The 23452-nt window shown below is 35.7% G+C and overlaps 2 protein-coding genes and 1 long non-coding RNA gene across 3 annotated transcripts in view; 2 read left to right on the forward strand and 1 right to left on the reverse strand.

Moving 5' to 3' along the window:
• Ptpn22 (protein tyrosine phosphatase non-receptor type 22) overlaps positions 1-15764 on the forward strand; it is a 53621-nt gene extending 37857 nt beyond the window's left edge. Inside the window, exons 16-21 of the mRNA XM_046458285.2 lie at positions 938-965; positions 5206-5286; positions 5633-5748; positions 8959-8989; positions 13096-13173; positions 15481-15764. Of these exons, the coding sequence (XP_046314241.1) occupies positions 938-965; positions 5206-5286; positions 5633-5748; positions 8959-8989; positions 13096-13173; positions 15481-15545 (399 nt within the window). The 3' untranslated portion in view covers positions 15546-15764. The remainder of the gene's footprint in view (positions 1-937; positions 966-5205; positions 5287-5632; positions 5749-8958; positions 8990-13095; positions 13174-15480) is intronic.
• Positions 15765-15837: 73 nt separating this feature from the next.
• On the reverse strand, positions 15838-18273 carry LOC124101970 (uncharacterized). The gene is made up of 3 exons (XR_006854761.2): positions 17987-18273; positions 17757-17886; positions 15838-17663 (listed from the first exon to the last, which is right to left on the reverse strand). It is a non-coding gene; the product is annotated as an uncharacterized LOC124101970 (long non-coding RNA).
• A 52-nt stretch (positions 18274-18325) lies between these two features.
• The window catches only part of Rsbn1 (round spermatid basic protein 1), a 48773-nt gene continuing 43646 nt past the window's right edge, over positions 18326-23452 (forward strand). The window contains exon 1 of the mRNA XM_046458207.1: positions 18326-19066. Coding sequence (XP_046314163.1) covers positions 18361-19066 — 706 coding nt within the window. The 5' untranslated portion in view covers positions 18326-18360. The remainder of the gene's footprint in view (positions 19067-23452) is intronic.

Consider the following 23452-nt stretch of genomic DNA (forward strand, 5'->3'; position numbering starts at 1 on the left):
AGAGTAATTTTTAAAATGACATGTGTACATATTATTTAAGATAGACCTTTGGAATATGTTTCCTGCATCTGGAATAAAAAAAATCTACACTTCTAACAATCTGCTATGCATTTCTGTATATTCTTTGAACCAACAATATTAAAATTGCAAAAATAAAAAAAGTAACTAACTCAACACTTAAAAGTTCCTACCATTACAATGATGATAGGTAAAATATTTTATACCTCTTAAATTATAATTTTAATGTACCAGTAACTGTTGTTATTAATGTTAATAATATGTACACAAGTAATGGTCTTTATCTTAACTCTCAGAGTAAAGAACAATCACTCCTTTTCTTTTTTTTTTTTATTTATTGGTTGTTCAAAACATTACAAAGCTCTTGACATATCATATTTCATACATTAGATTCAAGTTGGTTATGAACTCCCAATTTTACCCCAAATACAGATTGCAGAATCACATCGGTTACACATCCACATTTTTACATAATGCCCTATTAGTAACTGTTGTATTCTGCTACCTTTCCTATCCTCAACTATCCCCCCTCCCCAATCACTCCTTTTCTAATGTCATGAAGTGACTACAATTTCAACAACTTACTTCCAAGTAAATTTTCAAGAAAGTGTTTTAGTAGGAAAGAAATAAGTCAGAAGGGGATCAATGTTTGACTAATTGCCATGTGATATAAGAAAAAAATATGTAAAATTTTATATAAAACTGTACTGAAGCACACTTATGAATTAGGAAAAATTTGGTATACATTTCACCTCTATAGATATATTTTGAAAAATAATTTACAGAAATGCCATTTATTGCTTTGAATTTGTATAATGTATATATATACATATGTGTGTGTATATATATGTATGTATATGTGTGTGTGTGTGTGTATATATATATATATTATTCTTTCACTTTTCTTTTTTTCTTCTAGAACGTAAAACTCCAGAGTCCCAAATCAGGTAAAAATTCTTTTGGTTGTATATGATATTTAGCCCTAGTATTTATACTGTAAGAACAATTCATTAAGTTTAGAGTAATTTACCTCAGGAGGTCTCATTGTTCTCATAGTAACCTCTGCTAATTTATTGATTTATTTCTGGTTTTCTCAAACTACAACGTTTGTTTTGTTGTGGGCAAGGTGAAGATGGATTTTAGCATTCTGTTCCTTATATAATCTTTTAAAAACATATTTCAGATAGGATCTTTTAGAATTGAGCAAAAAGAACAAAGCAAGGGAAGGGAATGAAAGGGAAGGGGAATGGGAGTAGGAAAGACAGTGGAATGAGTTAGACATCATTTCCCTAAGTACATGTATGAAGACATGAATGGTGTGAAAATAGTTTGTGTATAACCAGAGACTTGAAAAATTGTGCTTTCTCTATATAATATGAAATGAATTGCATTCTGCCATCATATATAACAATTAGAATAAATAATTTAATAAAGAGAAAAAAACAAAGCAAAAGGCATTATACTACCTAACTTCAAAATATACTAAAAAATATGCTGCAAAGTTATAGTAATCCAAATGGCATAATATTGACAGTAAAAACACACGTAGTCCAGAAGAAAATAATAGATATCTTAGAAGAAAACTCATTCATCTACTGGTTTTCAACAAAGATGCTATAAATATGAATTGGAAAAATGATGGTATTTTTAATAAATGGTGCTGGGAACGTTAGTAAATATCTTAGTTCACAGTTTCAGAGGTTCAGCCTCTGGTGGACCAACTCAGTTACTCTGGGCTCAAGGTGAGGCAGAACATTGTGGTGAAAGGGTGTGGTGAAGGGAATGCTGCTCTACTAAAGTGGCCAGAAAGCAGAGAGAAAAAGGAGAACGGGCCTCAGGGAAGATGAACCCTTCCAGGGTATACCCCAAGTGACCTACCTTCTCCAGTCATGCCCCCTTGCCTATAGTTGCCACCCAGTTAGTTTGATTGTAAACTATTCTCACAATTCAGTCACTTTACATAAACTCCAAGTATTCCTGCATTAAAACAGGAGCTTTGGGGGCACATCTCATATGCAAACCATATCAGAAACCCACACGTACAGGAATGAAACTAGACTCTTATCTCTCTCCAGTTACAGAAATCAATTCAAAATAAATTAAAGACTTAAATGTATGACTTGAAACTATGAAACGACTAGAAAAAACACAGGGAAAATGCAAGGATTTCTTTGGACAAGATTCCAAAAAACATAGAAAGGCAAAAATAAATAGGATTACATCAAATAAAAGTATTCTGTACAGCAAAGGAAACAACTATCAGAGTGACGTGATAACCTACAGAATGGGAGATTGGTGGGAATGTAAATTAGCACAGCCATTAGTGAAAACATTTTGAAAGTTCCTAAAAATTTAAGTTAGAATACCATATATCCCAGCAATCCCACTACTGGATCTGTATCCAAAGAAAATGAAATCAGTATGTTAAATATCTGCCCTCCCATGTTCATTGCAGCATTATGCACAATAGCTAAGAAACAGAAACAAAAACAAAAACAAAAACAAACTAAGTGTCCACCCACTTATGAATGGATAAACTAAATATGGCACGTATACACAATGGGATACTATTCAGCCATAATAAAGATGAAATTCTTGTGACAACATGGATGAAACTGGAGATTTTAACAGTAGATATTGTTATAATTAGATAGGAGTATAAAGTTCTGGTGTACTAGTGCATAGCAGGGTGACTCCAAAAACAATTATACACTGTGTATTTCAAAAGGTAAAAATCAAGGACTTTGAATGTTTTTATCATGAAGAAATGATATGCATTAGAGGAGATTTATTTAACCTGGCTTAAACATTACACATTGTATACATGTATCAAAACATCACATTGTATACTCCATTAATATGTACAGTTTTATTTTATTAAAATAAAATTTTTAAAATTTTTTGTCTTAATTATACATGAGAGTAGATTGCATTTATGCCCTTTGATATATCAAACATCGATGGGATATAATTTCTCATTTTTCTGAGTGTACATGTTGCAGACCATATTGGTCATGCAGTCACATATAAATAAATTTAGTTTAAAAAATTAGTAGCATTCCATTATATAGATTTTACCATCATTAATAATGCAAGTCTCAATTATTTCTGCTCATTGAATTCTTTAACTTTTCGGGAGCAGTGGTACACATTTGTAATCCCAGCTACTTAGAAGACTGAGGTAGAAGAATTACAAGTTAGAGGCCAGCCTGGGCAGTTTAACAAGATTTGAAGGACCTGAAAGCTAGTTGGATGAAATCTCTATAACAGGCAAATCTATAAAGCACAAAGCAGATCAGAGTTTACCAAGGGCTAGGGGAAAGAGGGAATAAAGGGTAATTACTTAATGGGTACAGAATTTCCTTTTGGAAGTAAAGGAAATGTTCTGGAATTAGTGGTGTTAGTTGCACAATACTGTAAATGTACTAATGGTAAATCTTATGTATATTTTACCATATACACAAAGATAGCCAGAGGAATTTAGTTTTGTGTTGTTGTTTTTTTAATTGCAGTACTGGGGATTTAACCCAGGAAACTCACTACTACTGAGCTACATCCCCAGTCCTTTTAATTTTTTATGTTGAGACAGGGTCTTGCTAAATTGCCCAGGCTGGCCTCAAAGTTATAATCCTCCTGCTTCAGTCTCCTGAGATACTGGGATTACAAGGATGTGCCACTGTACCCTGCTAGAAATTCAGTGTTAATGCAGTAAATAATCAATACTGTGAATCCTTCATCAGTGGAGTATTCAGATGAAACTATATTTTAGGAAGATATCTGCTAGGATATTTTTAATATATTCTAGCAGATATAGTTGACAGCTATAGTTTTCAGAATATTTCCTAATAGCAAACTAAATGATAAACTACTTTATCAAATATTTATTAAATGCCTATATATGCCAGTTATTATATTAGGTGCTGGAAATAAGTATTGTACTTTTACATATTACCCAGCATAGAGAAATAAACAAGAAAACTTGCTTAACAGACAAATTCAAAGACCTGAAAAAATTCCAGTGACCAATGACAGGTGAAACAATAGTACTTAACTGCACTTTCATTTTCAAAGGTATTCACATAATGTTTTTTTACAATATTTATTTTTTAGAAGTAGCCTCGCACGTGCTAGACGAGCTCTCTACCGCTGAGCCACAATCTCAGCCCCAAAAGTGAGGACTTCCTATTAGTTATGGTTCCACTGGGGCTCAAACCCAGGCACATAATATTAACAATACTCAGCACTGTATAATGAGAAGCTTATGTCAATGGAACATCATCTGAATCTTTAGGAGTTTACATCATGGGAAAATAGCTCTGTTATTTAAAATTCTTTATTATGGAGAATTCTAAATATATTTTAAACCTACCATAATAATATTATTATTAATTATTTTTGGGTTAATAGTAATTTCTTAATATTACATAACATTGAAACTGTTCAGTTTTCTCCACTTGTCTCAAATGTCTTTCTATGTTGATTTATTTGAATCTGGATTCAAACAAAGTCTATACATTGCATTGGGTTTATATATTACCTAAGTATTTTTAAAATCTTTAACATATCTTTCCTTTTTATATTTTCTCATGTATATCTTGAAGAGAGTGGAACATTTATACTAAAGACTGCTTAAAATTCTGAATCTGACTAAATGTACTTTCAGATTTTATTTAATATGTTCCTCTATTTCCTGGATTTCCCTGTCAAATAGGAGTTAGGATTAGAAGCTTGATTAAATTCAATTTCAATTTCTTTGGAAGAATTCATCTGCAAGTGAGCTATAAGTTTTTGATGAATCATAGACATATTGGCTAAAGAGAGAGGAGAACAAAGTCTTGAGGTTCTGGTTAATTAATTATAAAATTAATTATAAAAGTTAAACAAAGCCAAAAGTCTTTCTTTTTTGTGGGGATGGGTACAGGGAATTGAACTCAGGGGCACTGGATCACTGAGCCCATCCCCAGCCCTATTTTGTATTTTATTTAGAGATAGGGTCTCACTGAGTTGCTTAGCACTTTGCTTTTTCTGAGGCTGGCTTTGAATTTACGCTCCTCCTGCCTCAGCCTCCTGAGCTGTGGGGAATACAGGCGTGTGCCACCGTGCCTGTGCCTGGCTTAGCCAAAAAGGTCTGGACATTAAGACTTTTAGCTGATAGTTTTGTTTTGTTGTATACTTTTCTCATTATAGATTTCCATCAAGATTCTTCTCCCTCACCACCTCCACTCCCAGAAAGAACCTTAGAATCCTTCTTTCTTGCTGATGAAGATTGTAAGTTGCAGTACTTTCTTTCCAAAAAAGTTATAAAAGTGAGAATGTTAAAAGGTTAATAAAGACCAAATGGAAAACAACAAAGAATGATTAAATAAGATAAAGGAATAAATATTCTTTTTTTCTGCAGTGCTGGGTATCAAACCCAGTTGCCTCATGCAGGGTAGGCAGATGCTCTTCCACTGAGCTAAAAGAACACATTTTCTAAAGCCCACAATGTATAGTAAAAATAAAGCCAAAGAAAGTCAAGAATTACTGAGTATATCTGAATATATATCTATGTATATCCTAAAAGCTTAAGAAACTATGCAACAAAACATTTTCCCCCCTTTTATCTTTGTTCAAGGTATGCAGGCCAAATCTGTAGAAACTTATGCTACTAGCTGTCCTGAAACAATGAAAAATTCAACGTCTTCAAAACAAACATTGAAGACTTCAGGAAAAAGCTTCACAAGGAGTAAGGTAAAGAAGATTGGAGATTTAGGAAACATGCCAGAAGCTTTCCTTACTAAAGGTTTCTTTCTTCCCCAGCATTTAGATAGAAAATTAGATTAAACCTCTTTACTAAAACTGTTTAACTCACGATAATCAAAATTAACAGAAGCCAAAATGAAGAAAAAAAACTCTTTGAGAATTTATTTCTCCCTAAGGCTGATTAATAAATTTAAGAGATGCTTAATGAAACTACCAACTTCTTTACTACTGGAACTAGACAAACTGATTCTAAAGTTCATATGGGTAGAGGAAGGAAAACCAAGAATAGCCAGAAAACTGCAGATAAGCAAGCAAGGAAATAAATAAACAAATAAATATAATGAAAGGAGAGTATCCTTACTAGATATTAAAATATTGTAAGGTCTCAGTAATTGAAATAGTCTGATATTGGTGTATGAAAAGAACCACCAACAGAATAGAAAGAGAATAGATAAAGATATATGTAGGAATTAGTCTGTGATGAAGGCATATCCCAAATCAGAGGATAAGGATGGATGGTTTAATAATTGTGGTTGCATTAAATAAATAAACAACTACCTAGGGGAAAAAAAGGCAGGATATATAACTCACATCTACACCAGAATAAATTCTAGATTGCTAAAGGATTTAAATTTTAAAAAACAAGCAAGCAAGCAAGCAAATAAACACAAAACTCCCAACTTATAGAGGTACTTAAAAAAATAACTTGGAAAGATTCCTTGGAAAGATTCCTGGAGTATTAATGACCTTTATAATTGGGATTAATAAACCAGAAGCTATGAAGAAAAAGACATATAAATTCAACCAAATAAAACACAAAATTCTGCATTGTCTCCCCCCAAAAAAATCACCTTAAAAACAAAAAACAAAGAACAAATTGGAGAAAAATATTCTTGCAACTGGCATAAAGTCCATAAAGGTGTTTTTTTGTTTTTTTGTTTTTAATAGTTTATAGTTAAAAAAAAAAAAAAAGAGTTGCTAAAGGGCTGGGGTTGTGGCTCAGCAATAGAGTGCTTGCCTAGCATGTGTGAGGCCCTGGGTTCAACCCAGAGCACCCGCATAAAAATAAATAAATAAAGGTATTGTGTCCAACTACAACTAAAAAATAAATATTAAAAAAAGAGTTGCTAGAAATTAACAGAGAATAATAACCCTAAAATAAAAATGGGTAAAAAATACATGCTCAGATATTTCAAAGAAAACAAATGAAGGGCTGGGGATGTGGCTCAAGCGGTAGCGCTCTTGCCTGGCATGCGTGCAGCCCGGGTTCGATCCTCAGCACCACATACAAAGATGTTGTGCACACCGAAAACTAAAAAATAAATATTAAAAAATTCTCTCTCTTTAAAAAAAAAAGAAAACAAATGAAGTATGTTCTGCCCTTTAAACATTTGATATTCTCAACCTCATCCACAATAAGAGAAAAAAAGTCACAAATGAAAAAATGTTGCTTTTAATCTATCAGAGTGGCAAATTCCAAAAGTTTGACTATAATCTATGTTAGGGATGCTATGGGGAAATAAGCATACACCTATTTTGTTGGTGAGAGTATGAAATGGTACAATTTATGTAGAGGGTAATTAGTAATATAAAAATTACAAATACATATATCCTTTGACCTAACAATTTCACTTCTAGGAATAAATTCCTACACAAATGCTTGCATGCACATGAAATTGTATGTATACCAAGTATTGATTTCAGCATTATTTATAAGCAAATGACTGGAAACATCACAAATGTTAATCATTATATATATATATATATATATATATATATACACACACAAACACACACACACACACACACAACAGAATACTATGTAGCTAAAAAAAGAATGAAGACTCTCAATATTCTTAAAAATACTTACTTTTGCTTAAAAGGGGGAAATGTGATTTATCTATAAGTTTACTTGTATATCCATTAAGTAACTCTGGAAGGACATATAACAAACTAACTACTACTATGGGGCAGGGGGAGCATTAGAAACTAGGTAGATGGAGGACAATGATGGGAGCTTATTTATTTAGTGGAACTTGTGATTAAACCCATGGCCTCTCAGATACGAGGCAAGTACTCTAGCATTGGGCTACCTCCCCAGCCTGTATTTTTTTTTTGTTGTTAAATTGCCCAGGCTGGACTCAAACTTGTGATCCCCCTGCCTTGGCCTCCTGAGTAGATGTTATTATAGGTATGTGCCACCATGCCCAGTTTGAATGGGAACATTTTCACTAAAATTTTTGATTCATAAATAAATTACTTCCCCCGCCCCCACAGGTACTGGGGATTGAACTCAGGGCACTCAACTACTGGGCTACATCCCCAGCTCTATTTTGTATTTATTTAGAGACAGGGTCTCACTGAGTTGCTTAGTGTCTCTCCATTGCTGAGGCTAGCTTTGAACTCTGAGATCCTCCTGCTTCAGCCTCCCAAGCTGGTGGGATTACAGGTGTGCACCATTGTGCCTGGTAAATCAGTTATTAAAAATCTAAAAATTTCCAAAAAAATAATTTCTTAATTATCTATTATATGGAAGATTGTGGTTCTCTTAGGTATTAGAGAAATAATAACACTTGCCTGTATGGTTATTAGACAGAATAACTATGTGATACCTATATGAAATATTAAGAACAATAAAGTAAGAATGCAGCAGATTAAAAACATACATGCAAGGAAATGTGGAATAAAAAAGAAATTTGGGTGGGTTCCTGAAGAAGATGCCTCTATAAAGGAGGCTGACCAAGGACAAGGGCTGGCTGAATGGTGAGAAGGAAGTATCATAGTTACAGTAAGGGAGTGGGCCTAAGTAAACTGAATATAATAAAACATGATTGGCTGGAAAAATTCTTGGCTGGAATGGGAAAGGTTATCTATCAGTGCTATATGCAGAAGTCATTGTGGGTTCTGGAATGCTCCTAATAAATGAGAGAAGTGGAAACTTCATTTTTACTCATGACATTCTAATAGCATTATTTCTAAATTTGTGGTATGGATACTTATATGGTAAAAATAGCAAGATATAATCAAGTGGAAATTGTACACTGAATTAAAAATGGAAAGATAAAAAATTATGCATTTTTCATGGTTGTTTTTAAGGAAATTAATCCTTTTTACTTAAATTTATATTTCTATTTGTTAAAATATTTTGATTTTTTATAGGGAAACAAACTAACCTTTTTCCTTTCTTCACTTTTGTAGAGTTTGAAAATTTTGAGAAACATGAAAAAGAGTAAGTTTCTGTGTATTATTTTTTACAATATCTATCATTTACGATTATGTAATTTTCTTTATATAGCCTCCTTGTGGAAAAAATGAATACTATCATTCCTAAAACAGAGCCTCTGCAGAATCTTATGGATCAGAGCAGTCACCTCTGCACCTTGTACTATGCTGGGTTCCACAATGTTAACATTGGACAGGGAGTAAGGGGACCAAATGTTTTTTGTTAATAGGATAATAATTAGTACAATGTTTGTTTTTGGTCCCAGGGATTGAACCCAGAGGCGCTTTACCACTGAGTAACATCTCTAGAACTTTTTATTTTAAGAGAGGGTCTCTCTAAGTTGTTTAGGGCCTTACTAAGTTGCTGAGGCTGGCTTTGAACTTGGGATCCTCTGGCCTCAGCCTCACAGGCTGGCAGGATTATAGGTGAGCACCATAGTACCCAGCAGTACAATGTTTTACCCATCTTGAGATGCTGTCATACAAATGTGTTATTTAAAACTTCCAGAAGTCTAACTTTTTTGAAAATAGTCACAGCAAAGCATATTGTGAAACAAATGTGTTGATTTAATGAAATAAGCAAAGCATTGACACATTTCCATTTTTATCAAGTATTATTAGCAGGAAAAGTCTGTTGCTTACTATTTTCACTATGTTGTAATGAAAATAAAACTCAGACTCTTGAAACTTTGGGACATTATCTTAAAAATCCTATTTATAAAGTATATAAAACATGATGATATACCTCCTACAAATTCAGTTAGTCATGAAGGAATAAATAGTTGATAGTGCTATAGGGAGGGACAAAGAGCACTGAGAAAACTTGATTTAAAGTATAGACTAAGTAAGAAAGTTATAGTGGAATATTACTTTATTCTTCTGAGTTTGTACTAGCTACAGACTACAGATTGTTGATAGTTATCATTTGGCATCATAGTGGACGTCTAAAATGAACTGATTTCTTACGAACCATGATGGCTAAAGAGAGGTTATAAAATATATCATCATTCTCCTCATCATTCAAAAGAGAATTTAAATATTTCAATTAGCATAAAACCCATAGGGGTATTTTTGAATATAAAAGAGGAAATTCTGGTAGAAAACAGGAGAAATTAAAGAGCCAAGAGCCAAGAAATTAATGAATTGAGCAGTCAACCAAAGATGGATTTGATCTGCTTAGCTTATGAAACACCCAATTTTCTTTTTCAAGATCTAACACTGTATAGGGATATCAAAAAAGAAAGCACAGACTCTAGGTAGATTTATGTTGGCACAGCTTCAGGATATGGTGGGACTCTTTAGAGACTGAGTCTTATTTCTAAGTAAGAGCTCCTAGGTCATTCTCTGGATGTAGGCTGGGCTGTAATTCCATTTTTTAACTACCTTGATCCTGTAATCTTTTGCCCTTAAGTGAAGAACAATATCTAGCCCCCAAATTGATTCTGAAAATTTTAGATTTACCCACCTATACTCGTGTATGTGTCCTCCACACCTCTAGATGGTTGGTGACTCCAGAATTCCCTGTTTCTCCCTAGACTTGCTATCTCTTACCATCCGATCTGTAAAGCTTTTAATGAAATAAGCACTTTTCATCTGTTATGCTATGTTATCTAAGTTATCATTCATTCATTCAACAAGTATTTTTTTAAGCACCTACTGTGAGCCAGGCATTATGCATGGCACTTGTTATATGATGGTGAATAGACCAGATATCAGCTGTTGGACTTTATTTATTTATTTATTTTTTGGAGAGAGACTTTTTTTGAGAGAGAGAGAGAGAGAGAATGAATTTTTTTTTAATATTTATTTTTTAGTTTTTGGCGGACACAACATTGTTGTTTGTATGTGGTGCTGAGGATCAAATCCGGGCTGCACGCATGCCAAGCGAGCACGATACGGCTTGAGCCACATCCCCAGACCTGGACTTTTTTTAGAATTTAAGTTTAGTGAGGGATTCAGATATCAAACAAGTGAATTCACAAATGTGTACAAAACATATTGTGATAAATGCTATGAAGGAAAACAAAAGAATTATAGAGAGAAAAACACAGGGGATCCACTTTAGAAGAGGTGGCCCAGGACTTAGTACTTTCTAAGGAAATGACAGTTGAATCTGAGACATGAAGGAACAGCTAGCCAGGCAAAGAATGGGGAGATGACTCTAGATACAGAGAACATTATGTACAAACTGAGGTGTGAGAGTTTTGTATGCTGTAGGAACTCAAATGAAGCCATCAGAGCAGCAGAGCAGTAAGGAAAGAAGAGAGAAAAGTAAGGTTAAGTCAGGAATGATGGAAAGACAGGGGAGAAGTAGTTAGATTCTTATAGGTTATATTAGAATGTCCTGGGTTCAATACCCGGTACAAAAGAAGAAAAGAAATATAGTTGCAAGTGACAGAAAACCCAACTTGAGCTGATTAAAGCAGAATTGGCTTTTAACCACGGGTTTGAATGATATAATCAGAACATAATTTCTCATTCCATAACTCGCAGATTTGTTTCATTCTGTGATAGCATACTCATAGGCAGGATTTTACCATGTGGCTTTAGGCTTGTGTCAGAAAAAAGAAAATAATAAAAGAAAAAGAAAAAGATTAGCCCTTTCTGGGTTGCTCAAGCAACAGTCTGATGACCAGTGCTAATTGGGTCTGATTGTCTTGGCTTGGTCCATTTGCCCATTCCTGAATCAGTTCTTACCAATATATTCAATATTAGGCAGAACAACATCCTATCTGATATTTAACAGTTGTTACACGTGGACACTGATTAATCAGGAGAGAGATCAGACCTACAAATCTGGTATGACCATGCTAATGTACCAAGTACAAAACAATGAAAATGGAACCTAGTTATTAGTCATTTCATTGATCTAAAAATAGAATCAGTTCACCAGAAATGTAGAAAACTGAAAATTAGGGAAGGATGAAAAGGAAAATTCAAGTTCTATTTTCAGAAGAGGGAATGCATGTAGGGCAGATACCATAAAAATACCTTAGATAAGCTAGTTCACTCTAATAGACACATGCAGAATCTTTGCCTCTTTTGTAATAAATCAATATTTCCCTTTGGGATAGTTTTTTTTTTCTTTCTGAGGGATGTTTACATCTCTGAGTTTACATGCAAATCTACAGATTACTAATATCTCCGAACTTCCTCACCTTATGTCTATTCTTAGTGCCAATGTTTGAGATAGTTAAGTATTAGTTAACTGAATATGATTGAAATCTACTATATATTCCAGTAATTTGTATTCTAGTATGTCTCAAAAGGGCAAGGTGTTTCTAGAATCCTAGTATTATTTATGTATGTGCAAACACTTTTTGCATTGCATTTTGAAGTGCTGAAAACAAAAAAACAAAAAAAATTAATAATTTCTTTCCATTTATATACTCTTTGTCAGAAAGTATACACAAACCTTAAATTACCCTTTTTCACTGTAAGACAGTGCATATGCAAAATGTGGAGCAAAATTTTCACTGGATTGTTTTCAAAACTGGGTAGAAACTGATACATGTACATATTGAAGTTCTGGGAAGACAATTATATTTTTAAGCCTACATATAAGTAACTAAAATAGCAAAACAAAGCTGCACAACAGTGCTTGTGGAAGACTATGAACCTAAATTAGAATTATCTATGGTGGGAAAAAAGTAGGCTGGAAAGTGGAGTGAACAGTGAAAGAGATTCCAGGAATAGAGGATAATGTTAAGAAAAATCAGACTTGCCATAAATTAATGTGGATATCTAGGAGTGTACTAAGAGTACATAAAATAAGATGGAAGTTCAAAGACAAAAATCTGAATCTCCCAAGAAATTGATTAATTATATATGATGGTTCTTATTCCTTTGGTAATTTCCCTTAGTATTGGGCTTTACTAAATAGTGTTATGCAAAACAAAACAAAAAAAACCCTTTTTAAAAAAAGAAACATCACATAAACGAGATTATAATGTCAACCTATCTATAAACATCTATATTTTAACATTTGATGCCGATGTATTTATTTGGAAGTGCTGGTTACTCTGGAAGAAATGTTTAATCTCAACAATATGCACTTTGATAAATAGTAATCTATCTTCATTCTTTCCCTTGTGTTTTTTCTTTTCATTACAGATATCTGTAGTTCTTCCCCACCAAGCAAGCCTGCAGAATCTATTCAGCCAAATAACTCAAGCTCCTTTCTGAATTTTGGTATGTGCTATTTTACAGCAGTTTTTAAAAATCTTGTAAAATATTCATTTATAGTATGAAACAACTTCAAATACCAAGAGATGTGGTTTCTTCTTCCTCTTCTGGTCTTAAGACACTGGCTTTATGTAGCAATATCATGTCAGCTCATATTCCTTTGAAGAGAACTTAGATGTGACATAACTAAATTATAAGAGACTGGCAAGTGTTAATATTGCTGAGCAGATATATACAGTGTAACTTTTTAAGAAATTATTTTTAGTTATAGATGGACATAACATTTTTTTATGTGGTGCTAAGGATTGAACCCAGTGCCCCACACTGCAAGGCAAGTGCTCTGCTACTGAGCCACAGCCACAGCCCTACACAATGTAATTTTATTTCTGAGGAAGAAGCAGAGAAAGATTTTGGTGCAGAAGCAGCACCTGGGTTATGGCCTCTATCTCACTTAGAGAAAATATTTTAATTAGAATCTCTGGAGCTGCTTTTTGGCTATTAAGTTTTATCTAGTTTAAAATATTATACTTTTAACAAGTTATGGTTGTACAAAATAATTTAGTTGAAAACATTCATTTAGAATATTGAATAAACTATGGAAGAGGCACCCAACTTTGCCTGGGACATAAATGTTTTCTATTTCTTTTCTTTAAATTAGTGATCCCACTTGAGTAACTTAAGGTCCACCTAACTTTACAACACAGTCTGTGCTTCTTTTCAAATATGCCTAGATTTGAATAATTTACCTATTTGAAAAGCAGCATGTATTTTTCTTTGCTACCTTTTATAAGAGGCAATAAAATTATACGGATATGCTACTCAAAATTGTGGTTTATTTTTCCTGAAATGACTCACATGCAGGGAAAAAAAAGAGAAAAAGGCTTCTCAACACTATTGAGAACTGACCAGTGAAAGAGACTGAATTACATACATATATATAATATATATATAATCACTGAAATTTAAGATACTTGAAGTGGTCAGGAAACACATCCTTTTATTCCCAACCTACTTGAGTTACAGTCAAGATTTATTGATGAGATGATTTTGACTATTATGTGCAGCTACTTAACCTGAATCATTTTTCTTGTTATCAGAGTAAAATGTACATCAAGTAGGCTGTGCATTCCTCTCCAATATTTTATTTATTTTTTTTATTTTTTATTTTTTTTTTTTTAAAGAAAGAGTGGGGGAGAGAGAGAGAGAGAGAGAATTTTTTAATATTTATTTTTTAGTTCTCGGCGGACACAACATCTTTGTTTGTACGTGGTGCTGAGGATCGAACCCGGGCCGCACGCATGCCAGGCGAGCTTGCTACCGCTTGAGCCACATCCCCAGCCCCCTCTCCAATATTTTAAATCACTGCATAATTTTTAGTGGTTTCCTTCCTTTTTTTTTTTTTAAATCTTCTTTTCTCCATCTCTACTCTTCTAGTTCTGATATAGTTTTTGTTTTAGATTTAGGTTTAGGTAACTTATGAGTAGTTATTAAGTAAGATGATGAAATTAAAAGTTCAGGAATATCTGAATTTTCTATTATTTGTTCTCTCTGTATTCCAAACCTTTCATTTTCAATTTAAGCACTTAAAGTTGCTAAGTGCTATGATACCTTGAAAATATACCACCATCAAAGACAAGACAATATTATAAGGGATAAAGAACGTTATCAACCTAAAAATCTTTTGAAAGCATCAAGAAGTAGCCTTCATTCTTTTTTTCAACTTTTTTATTGATGCATTATAATACTGGAATTTGTTGCTACATATTTGTAACACACACTGTATAACAATATAGTTTGGTTAGTTCCCTTCCCCACTAACTTCTCTTTCCCTTCCCTCCTTCCTCAGTAGCTTTGATTCTTTGAAAGATTTCCTCATCCTTCTTCTTTGTGGTAGTAGGGGGAGTGAATTTAGATAAATGCTATTATGCACTAAATTATCAAAGGCTATTTTAACCAGGGTTCTTTATTCAATTATTACTATTATTAAATTTACATACTAAATGTGCTCTACACATTTAAAATATGAATATTTGGGTTGGGTGTGTATATCAGTGGGTAGAGCACTTGTCTAACATATAATAAGACCCTGGGGTTCAAATCCCAGCACCACAAAAATAAAATAAAAAATTTAAAAAAGTATTGTATTGTTATCACTTAAGCTTTAGTTACTATAATGCTCTTATAATCTATCATTAAATTGCTCAGATGCTGTTTCACCCTTTGAAAATAATCCATGAATCTGCATATAATAGTCTAAAATTTATCTTTCTATTAAAAAAAATCCATTTCATTCCATTTTATTTTTGTTTCCAGGTTTTGCAAATCGTTTTTTAAAACCCAAAGGACCAAGGAACCCACCACCAACTTGGAACATTTGATAAACTCTGAATTTATAATATAGACTGCATCTGCAATAAAACTACTGGAATACACTAGCTAAAATAAATGCTAAATATTCATAATATTAAAAAATGAAGATATGCTAATGTGTTAGTGGTTTTTAACAGAAAAGCAATATGAAAAAAAAAATGCCAGCAATTTTGTATTTTCATATCTTACATTGGATGGGAAACTGCAAATAAAAGGTTGTGATTTAAGCTTATGTTGTAGAGAATGCTATATGAAAAAATTTAAAATGGATTTCTGTTGAGAGCCACAGCCAAAGGGGCCCCAGCAAACTTCCAGCTGCCAGCAAACTTCCAGCTGCTGGCTGATGATTGGCTCACAGCGGCCCCAGCAACATCTAGCTGATTGGCTCCTCGGCCCCAGCAACATCTAGCTGATTGGCTCCTCTGCGGTGATGCTCATTGGGCTGTTTCCCTGCCCTTTCAGACCACGGAGCTGCTCATTGGGGGACTTTTTTGGCTCCGCCCACGTGACCCAGCCAATCAGCCTCAAGAGCAGGAGGATTGTGGGAGGTGGAGAGAAGCTGGGGTGGGAGAGAGAGGCTTGTGGAAAGCCGGTGGTGGCAGTTGAGGCTCTGAGGGTTTTTCCTGAGAGGCTGTTTTGTTTGGCGTGTGTGGTTCTAAAAATAAAGTTAGTTTCTTTTGACAAGTGGCTCCTGATTGTGCCCAGCCAGACTGCGGCAGATTTCTTTTTCATTTTTGGAAGTTATCCTATTTAAATGCACATTTTTTGTTTGGGGGTTTCTTTTGTTGGTACTGGGGATTGAACTCAGGGGTGCTTAAACACTGAGCCACATCCCAAACCCTTTTTATATTTTATTTAGAGACAGAGACTTGCTGAGTTGCTCAGGGCCTTGATAGGTTGCTGAGTCTGGCTTTGAACTCCGGATCTTCTTGCCTCAGCCTACAGAGACACTGGGATTACAGACCTGCACCACCAAGGCTGTCTGTTTTGGGTATTCTTGAGTCTGAGTTTTGCTATGCTGCTCTGCCTGGTCTCAAGTGCTCTTACCACCCAGCTCTCCAGTGATGGCACTATAGGTACACACCACCTCACCTAGCATAAATGTAAATTTAAGAGGTTTGTAAGAACCAGACCTCAATTGAAGTTTTACACTGTCAGAGTTTAGTATAAAAGAAAAAAAAGAAGTTAAAAAAAAATCTGACCTTGCAGTTGTACAAAACTACTGCTTCTGACAATAACTATTTTTGGGGAGTTATTTTTACCTAAATGGATTATTCTTCACATATCTTCCCAAATATTGTGGGAAAGCAGAGTAGTAAGAAGTTATATTTAAGAGAATAAAATGTGCAAATAATAATACTCATTTTTTAACATTGGCTTTACCAACTAACAAGACATTATATAATGTACATTGGGGTAAATTTTAACCAAAGTTACTCAATTCCCAGTCCTAGAAAAGTAATCAATGAAATAGCTATCTTTTGTTAACATCTTCATATAAAATATTCTATATAAATATTTGCAATTTATATCCAACCAAAGGTACTGATAGTTTAAATTTCTGTATAAACATGGAGTTGTCTTAACAAAATGTGGTATTTCAAACCTAATTTTATGTAGCCAATAAGTTAGAAGATCATTATTATTACAAAGGAGTCCTCGTACTTTCCCTAATGACGTAACCTCTTGTTTTAAAAAAGTTTAACTTTTAGAAACAGTATTACATATCATTTGCTCTTAATATTTTTCATTAACAAGGCTAATTATAGGGCAAACTGAAGGATACATTGTTACCTGTGTATTGTAGTACAATGTACCCAATAGGTAGAAAATAAACTTTTTGTTTTTAAACTAACTTCAATGCATTAGTGTTCTTTTAGCCGAAGTAAATATTTTCCAGGAATTGGTGGTATCAAACCACAGTAATTTTATCTACCGAGTACATCATTGTAACCAATAATATCGTTGTCAAGGACCACATACATTCAAAGAATCTTAGGCAAATGCCCAAGTGATGAGTTTCTTAATGAATTTCTGAGCAACAACCGCCCCTTGGTGAACAGTGACGATTTTTGGAGGGTTCTCTGGTAGACACTTTTCAAATTTGTGCAACTTAATACCTAGGACTTCAAAAGAAAATCTTGTTACAATTTTCTAATTTTCACCCCCCCCCCCCCGCCAGCTGTAGGGGTATATTCAAAATAAGTGCTGGACTCTACCTTTTCTGCATTCGCGGGGCTGCGGCTGGTGGCGAGGGGGGACCGCACTCACCCGGCTCCCAAGCGGTTCGTGCACCTGCCTTCGTAGTAACCAAAGCAAATGCCTCCGAACACTTCCGACTCGCAGCCCCTTTACATTTGGGAACAAAACTGCCGTCATTTTTACACAAGTGCTAACTCCTCTTTTCCCCTTCGTTTTGTCAAGGGTAAAAGGCCGGAGATTCTTTTACCTCACAAAGGTTATCAAAGAAATGTGAAATTTAAAAGTCACTATGGAGACCACCTACTCCGTATCAAATGACGAAAGGGACAGGAAGACGATAATGTGAACGCGCCGCCACACTGAAAGCCACTAACATTGTTTGGGCCGTTAAGGCGGTTGGCGGCAACTCGCCGGCTGGCGGCGGTTGCGTCGCAGCCCGAAGCGTGACTCGGCGCACGCTCCCTCGCGGCTCCTCCACTCACAGAGCCGGGGACGCGGCGCGGGGCGCGGGGCGCGGCGGAACTACCGCTCCCGCGAGGCTTTGCGCGGCCCAGGACGCTTTACAATAGAAGCTCGGTTGGAGAGGCCTGCGGAGAAGCGCTGGGAACTGCAGCTTCCGGTATGTTCAGCTCCTCACGAAGAGCGGCCGACAAGTGGAGGGTGGGGGAGAGACTCCAATGCCCAGCGGGCCGTTCGCGGGCGGCGCTTGCGCGATACACGGACGGGGGGGCGGTCGGGCCATTTAAATGTGTGTTTGTGGGTGAAATGGCTGCGCAGGTCGGAGCAGTGCGCGTAGTACGGGCGGTGGCGGCGCAGGAGGAGCCGGACAAAGAGGGAAAGGAGAAACCCCATGCTGGGGTCTCGCCGCGGGGAGTGAAGCGGCAGCGCCGGGCAAGCAGTGGGGGGTCTCAGGAGAAGCGGGGGCGGCCGAGCCAGGACCCCCCTCTCGCTCCCCCTCACCGGCGGCGTCGCAGTCGCCAACATCCCGGGCCGCTGCCGCCAACGAATGCTGCCCCAACCGTCCAGGGCCCTGTTGAGCCTCTGCTCCTGCCGCCTCCGCCGCCACCTTCGCTGGCTGCCGCCGGGCCCGCTGTCGCTGCTCCGCTCCCGGCCCCAGGCACCTCGGCCCTCTTCACCTTCTCGCCCCTGACGGTGAGCGCGGCCGGGCCCAAGCATAAGGGCCACAAGGAGCGGCACAAGCACCATCACCACCGCGGCGCTGATGGTGACCCCAGCTCCTGCGTTCCGGGCGATCTCAAGCACAAGGACAAGCAGGAAAACGGCGAGAGGACTGGAGGGGTGCCTTTGATCAAGGGCCCCAAGAGAGGTGAGAGCTGGCGAACTGCTGGGGCTGGGGTTCTAGGTCCCTTGGTTCTGGTATCCCGCCCCTTTAGGATTGAAAGATGCCTAACCCTTATTCCCTTCTGCTGCTCTTCTCCCCTGAGCCCACTGAGCTGGACTCTGGACTTCAGGCCGTGGTCACGGTTTGACCTACTTGAGGCTTCTCGCTCCGAGGCCGAGCTGTCAGTTACCAGCCCCCTTCGCAATCCCCCGGAGCCTCGGAACGTTTGTTTTCAAAATCCGCAGGGTTTCCGCGCCGCGCGGTTCTTGGCTTTGGATTAATAGGTGGAAAACTAAAAACTGCCTTTTTGAAGTAAAGGCTTGTCTCTAAAATCTCTTCTCCCTGTTTTCCTTCCTGGAAACCTTTTTTTTTTTTTCTTTTTCTTTCTTTTTTCCTTCCTTAAACTACCTCCTGCTCCAAAACACTCACGGGTCTGGTTCGGGACTTCAATGAGTTTGATTTCTTACAGAGGTTACACAACTCACTGGTTGCCTTAGCTTCTGCAAGGTTAAAAAAAAAAAAATCAAACACGGTTTCCTTTTCTTTTTTTAACTTAGAGGTAAACATCGCTTAAACTTTTTTTTTTTTTTTAATTGGCTGTTTTAATTCTTAGAATGCGGATGGGGTGGGGGGAAGGTTTTCTCTCCCATTTGACCCTAGGAAATAGGACCAATAGAACTTCTGAAAAGAGGAAAGTGTGTAGTAGGTAGAAGGGACAAGAATTGCAGTTGTATTTTATTCTGTATAGCACAATTGGAGAATCTATGTAATTCCAATAATCCTCAAGAATATTCAACCTGGAAAATATAGGGCTATTTAAGTGTGTGTTCTAGAGAAATTAGGTTGGCCAGAATTAGTGTCTTTTTCCTAATTACCTGTAGCATTTATTTTTTATTATTTATTTATTATTATTTTTATTATTTATTTATTCTTTGTGGAAGAAATGAGGTGTGCTTTTGATTATGTCATTTGTTTGTACTTAATATATGATTACATAATCCGTTATATCTCCAGTTTGGTTATATGTGAATGTTAATGTTAATTAGCCAATTTTTCAATACAAAAATTGAAAAATGTTAGATGTTAATGCGCCAGTTTTTCAATCTAAAATGTTGGAAGTCTTGCATTCTTTCCACATATTTGCTTAACTTTGAGCTATCCAGTTTTTTGTGTGCTACTTCTAAATACTGCGGTTAGGTTCAAATGATTGTTTAATAAGGATTTATTGACTAGAATTAAATCTTCATTTTGTGGTATCTAAATTTCATCTTCAGGCATAGAACTTGTGGTAAGTTGACAGGAGTGCCAGTTTCCACCACCAATATGCAATGATCTTTTACTTATTCCCCACCTTTGTGTGTGTGTGTGTGTGTGTGTGTTTATCCATACAGAGCTAAAGGGAATCTTAGCAATTTTTTGTTCTAAATTTGTGTTATAGAAGAAGAAACCAAGGCCCAAAATAGTGAAGAGACTTATCTAATTAATTCATGGTTAATTAGTACCAAGCACAAATATTTAAAAAAAAAATAATTAAATCAATTATTGGCCTAATAGGCAGTAGAACCCACACTCCTGAATCTTAGTTCAGCTTTATTGCCAAGCTGCATGATTTTGCTTTCTCTTATTCCTCCCCACCCCCACACACTTCTTTACTTATCTTTTCCTTGTGCCTAAACATTGTAGGCAGTACCTGACTTTAAAGATCTGACCTTACCCCCTTTTATGGTTGCAATGAAGTTGTTCTTCTCTGAACATTGCGTGCATCCCATGTGCTTTAAAAAAGCAAACAAAAACAAGTCTCTAATCCAGTACTGATGAATAGAACTTTCTCAGATGATGGAAATGTTCTCTTTCTGTGCTGTCTAATATGGTAACCATATGTGGCTCTTGAGCGGACTTGAAATATAGCTAGTGTGACTGAGAAACTGAAGTTTTAAATTTATTTAATTCTTATCTTAAAATTGGCCACATTTGGCTGGTAGCTACCACTACTTGGATAGTACAGCTCTCAAAATTGTAGTTTGCCAATATGTAAGAAGAAGGATGGGTTAAGATTAGGCCATTTTATATTTTAACTTTTGGCTGAGTGGGAAAAATTATAATGTAGGTGTTCTAGATTCCTGACATGCATTGGTATTTTAAAAGTTCTGAAAATTCTATTTTAACTGAGGGAGAAAACAAACTGGTTTGATGTCAGACTTACACAGAGTTTGGTAGTCCCGTCCCCCCAACGTCCCCATATGTTTTTTTGGTTACCTTTGTGTACAGGAAACATGCCTCTAGAGTTAATCTGAGTTTAAATTGTGGCTCTTACCACTTACAGTGTGACCATGAACAAATTATTTTAACCTCTTTTCAACCTCAGTTTTCCCATTTGTAAAGTGCGGTTGTGGCATTTTCGTTATAAGATTTTGTGGATTAAATGGGGTAGTGTATAGAAAGCACTAAAAATAGTGCTTGGCTCATGGTAGGCACTTATTTAAAAACTGGCTTTTATTATTTTTAATGCCTGGTCCTTGAAGGAGAGTGAATAGACACTTATTACTTATAGAGCTATGTCTTCCTTTTGCTTATCATCATATTTTTAGAAAGTATTTTAATTTTTCACTTTGAGATAATTATGGACTCACAGGAAATTGCAAAAATAGCACAGAGAGGTCCTTACCTTTCACCAGTTTCCTTCAGTGGTTACATCTTACATAACTATTGTATAATACCAATACCAGGAAATTGATATTTATTTGTACAGTGTGTAGTGCTGTGCATTTTTACCATGGGTAGATTAGTGTAACCACCACTGTAGTCAAGGTACAAAATCATTCCACCTCCAGAAAGATTCTCCTTGTGCTATACCTGTATAGTTTTAGGTACTCCCTCTGTCTCCTTTCTCTAACCCCTGACAATCATTAATCTGTTCTTCATCTTGATACTTTTGTCATTAAGAATATTATATAAATGGAATTGTACAGTATTATAATCTTGAGATTCACCACGGTGTGAGATCCATTATGTGGTATGTGTATTAATGTTCTACTTTTCTTGCTAAATAGTATTCCACAGTATGGATATACCATCGTTCCCTTATTGAATCATTTATTGATTGAAGGACATTTTGGTTGTTCCTAGTTTTGGCCTCTTATGAATAAAACTTCTACAAGCAATTATGTTCAGATTCTTGTATGGAAGTACATTTTCATTTCTCTGGGGATTGTGATTGCTTGGTCATATTGTAAGCTTTTTTTTTTTTTTTTTTTTTTAAACATATTACCATTTTATTTTCTAGAGTGTACTAGTTTACATTCCCACTAATGTTGTATGAGAGATCAAGTTTTTTTCACATTCTTGACAATATCTGGTATTGTTTTAGCTGTTTTTATTTTAGCACTTTCAATAGATGTGGGGTGGTTTTTCATCATGGTCTCATGGAAAATGATATCAATCAGCTTTTCATGTCATCATTTGCCATTTATATATCCTCATTAGTAAAATATCTATGTCTTTTGCCCATTTCTAAATGAATTTTTTTACTATTGTGTTTTAAGAATTTTTTTATTGAGCAATCTGTATATTACAGGCCCAAGTCCTTTGGCAATGACATCATCTGCAAGTATTTTTTTCCCAGTCTGTCGCTTGTCTTTATATCATCTTAACAATATATTTCACAAAGTAAAACAAGCAAAAGTTTTAAATTTTGTTGAAGTTCAATTTGTTGATTTTTTTTCTTAATAAATAATGTTTTCAGTGTCACATCTAAAGTCCCAAGGTTTTTTTCCTGTTTTTTTTTTCTCTAAAAGTTTTATAATTTTAACTTTTAAATCGTGATCTGTTGGAGTTAGTTTTGTGCAGGTGTAAGGTTTAGTTTGTGGTTCTCTTTCTCTTTTCCATCAATATCCAGTTGATCTGGTATCTTTTGTTGAATTCTTCCATTAAATTGCTTTTATAAAAAGTGAGTTCTAGCCTGTTTTTGTATAACCGGTGAGGAAGGAGTTTTTCTTTACTTTTCAAATGGTTGCAGAAAGCCTCATGAAGTGAAAATAACATGAAATATTTCAATGTCCAGAAATTAAGCTTTATTGGAACATGCTCTCTTCATTCATACATATTGTCTATGGCAGTTTTTTGCACCATAGTAGCAGAGTAGAGTAGTTGACACAGAGACCATATGGCCTGCAAAGACTGCTATCTGGTTTTTTATCGAGAAAGTTTGCCAGCCCCTGAACTGAGTTAAGAGATGTGATCCTGCACACTATCCCAGCAGCACTCAATCCAAATTCATATGTAGATAATTACAAATCATAAGAATCCAGACATTGGGAGTTGTTCATAAATAGTTGAAACAAAAATTTAACCTGTAAATGCTGTGGTAAACTT

This window comes from Marmota monax, unplaced genomic scaffold (assembly GCF_021218885.2).
Source record: "Marmota monax isolate L192 unplaced genomic scaffold, Marmota_monax_Labrador192_F-V1.1 WCK01_AAM20220418_F8-fsc00087, whole genome shotgun sequence".
Classification (NCBI taxonomy): Eukaryota; Metazoa; Chordata; class Mammalia; order Rodentia; family Sciuridae; genus Marmota; species Marmota monax.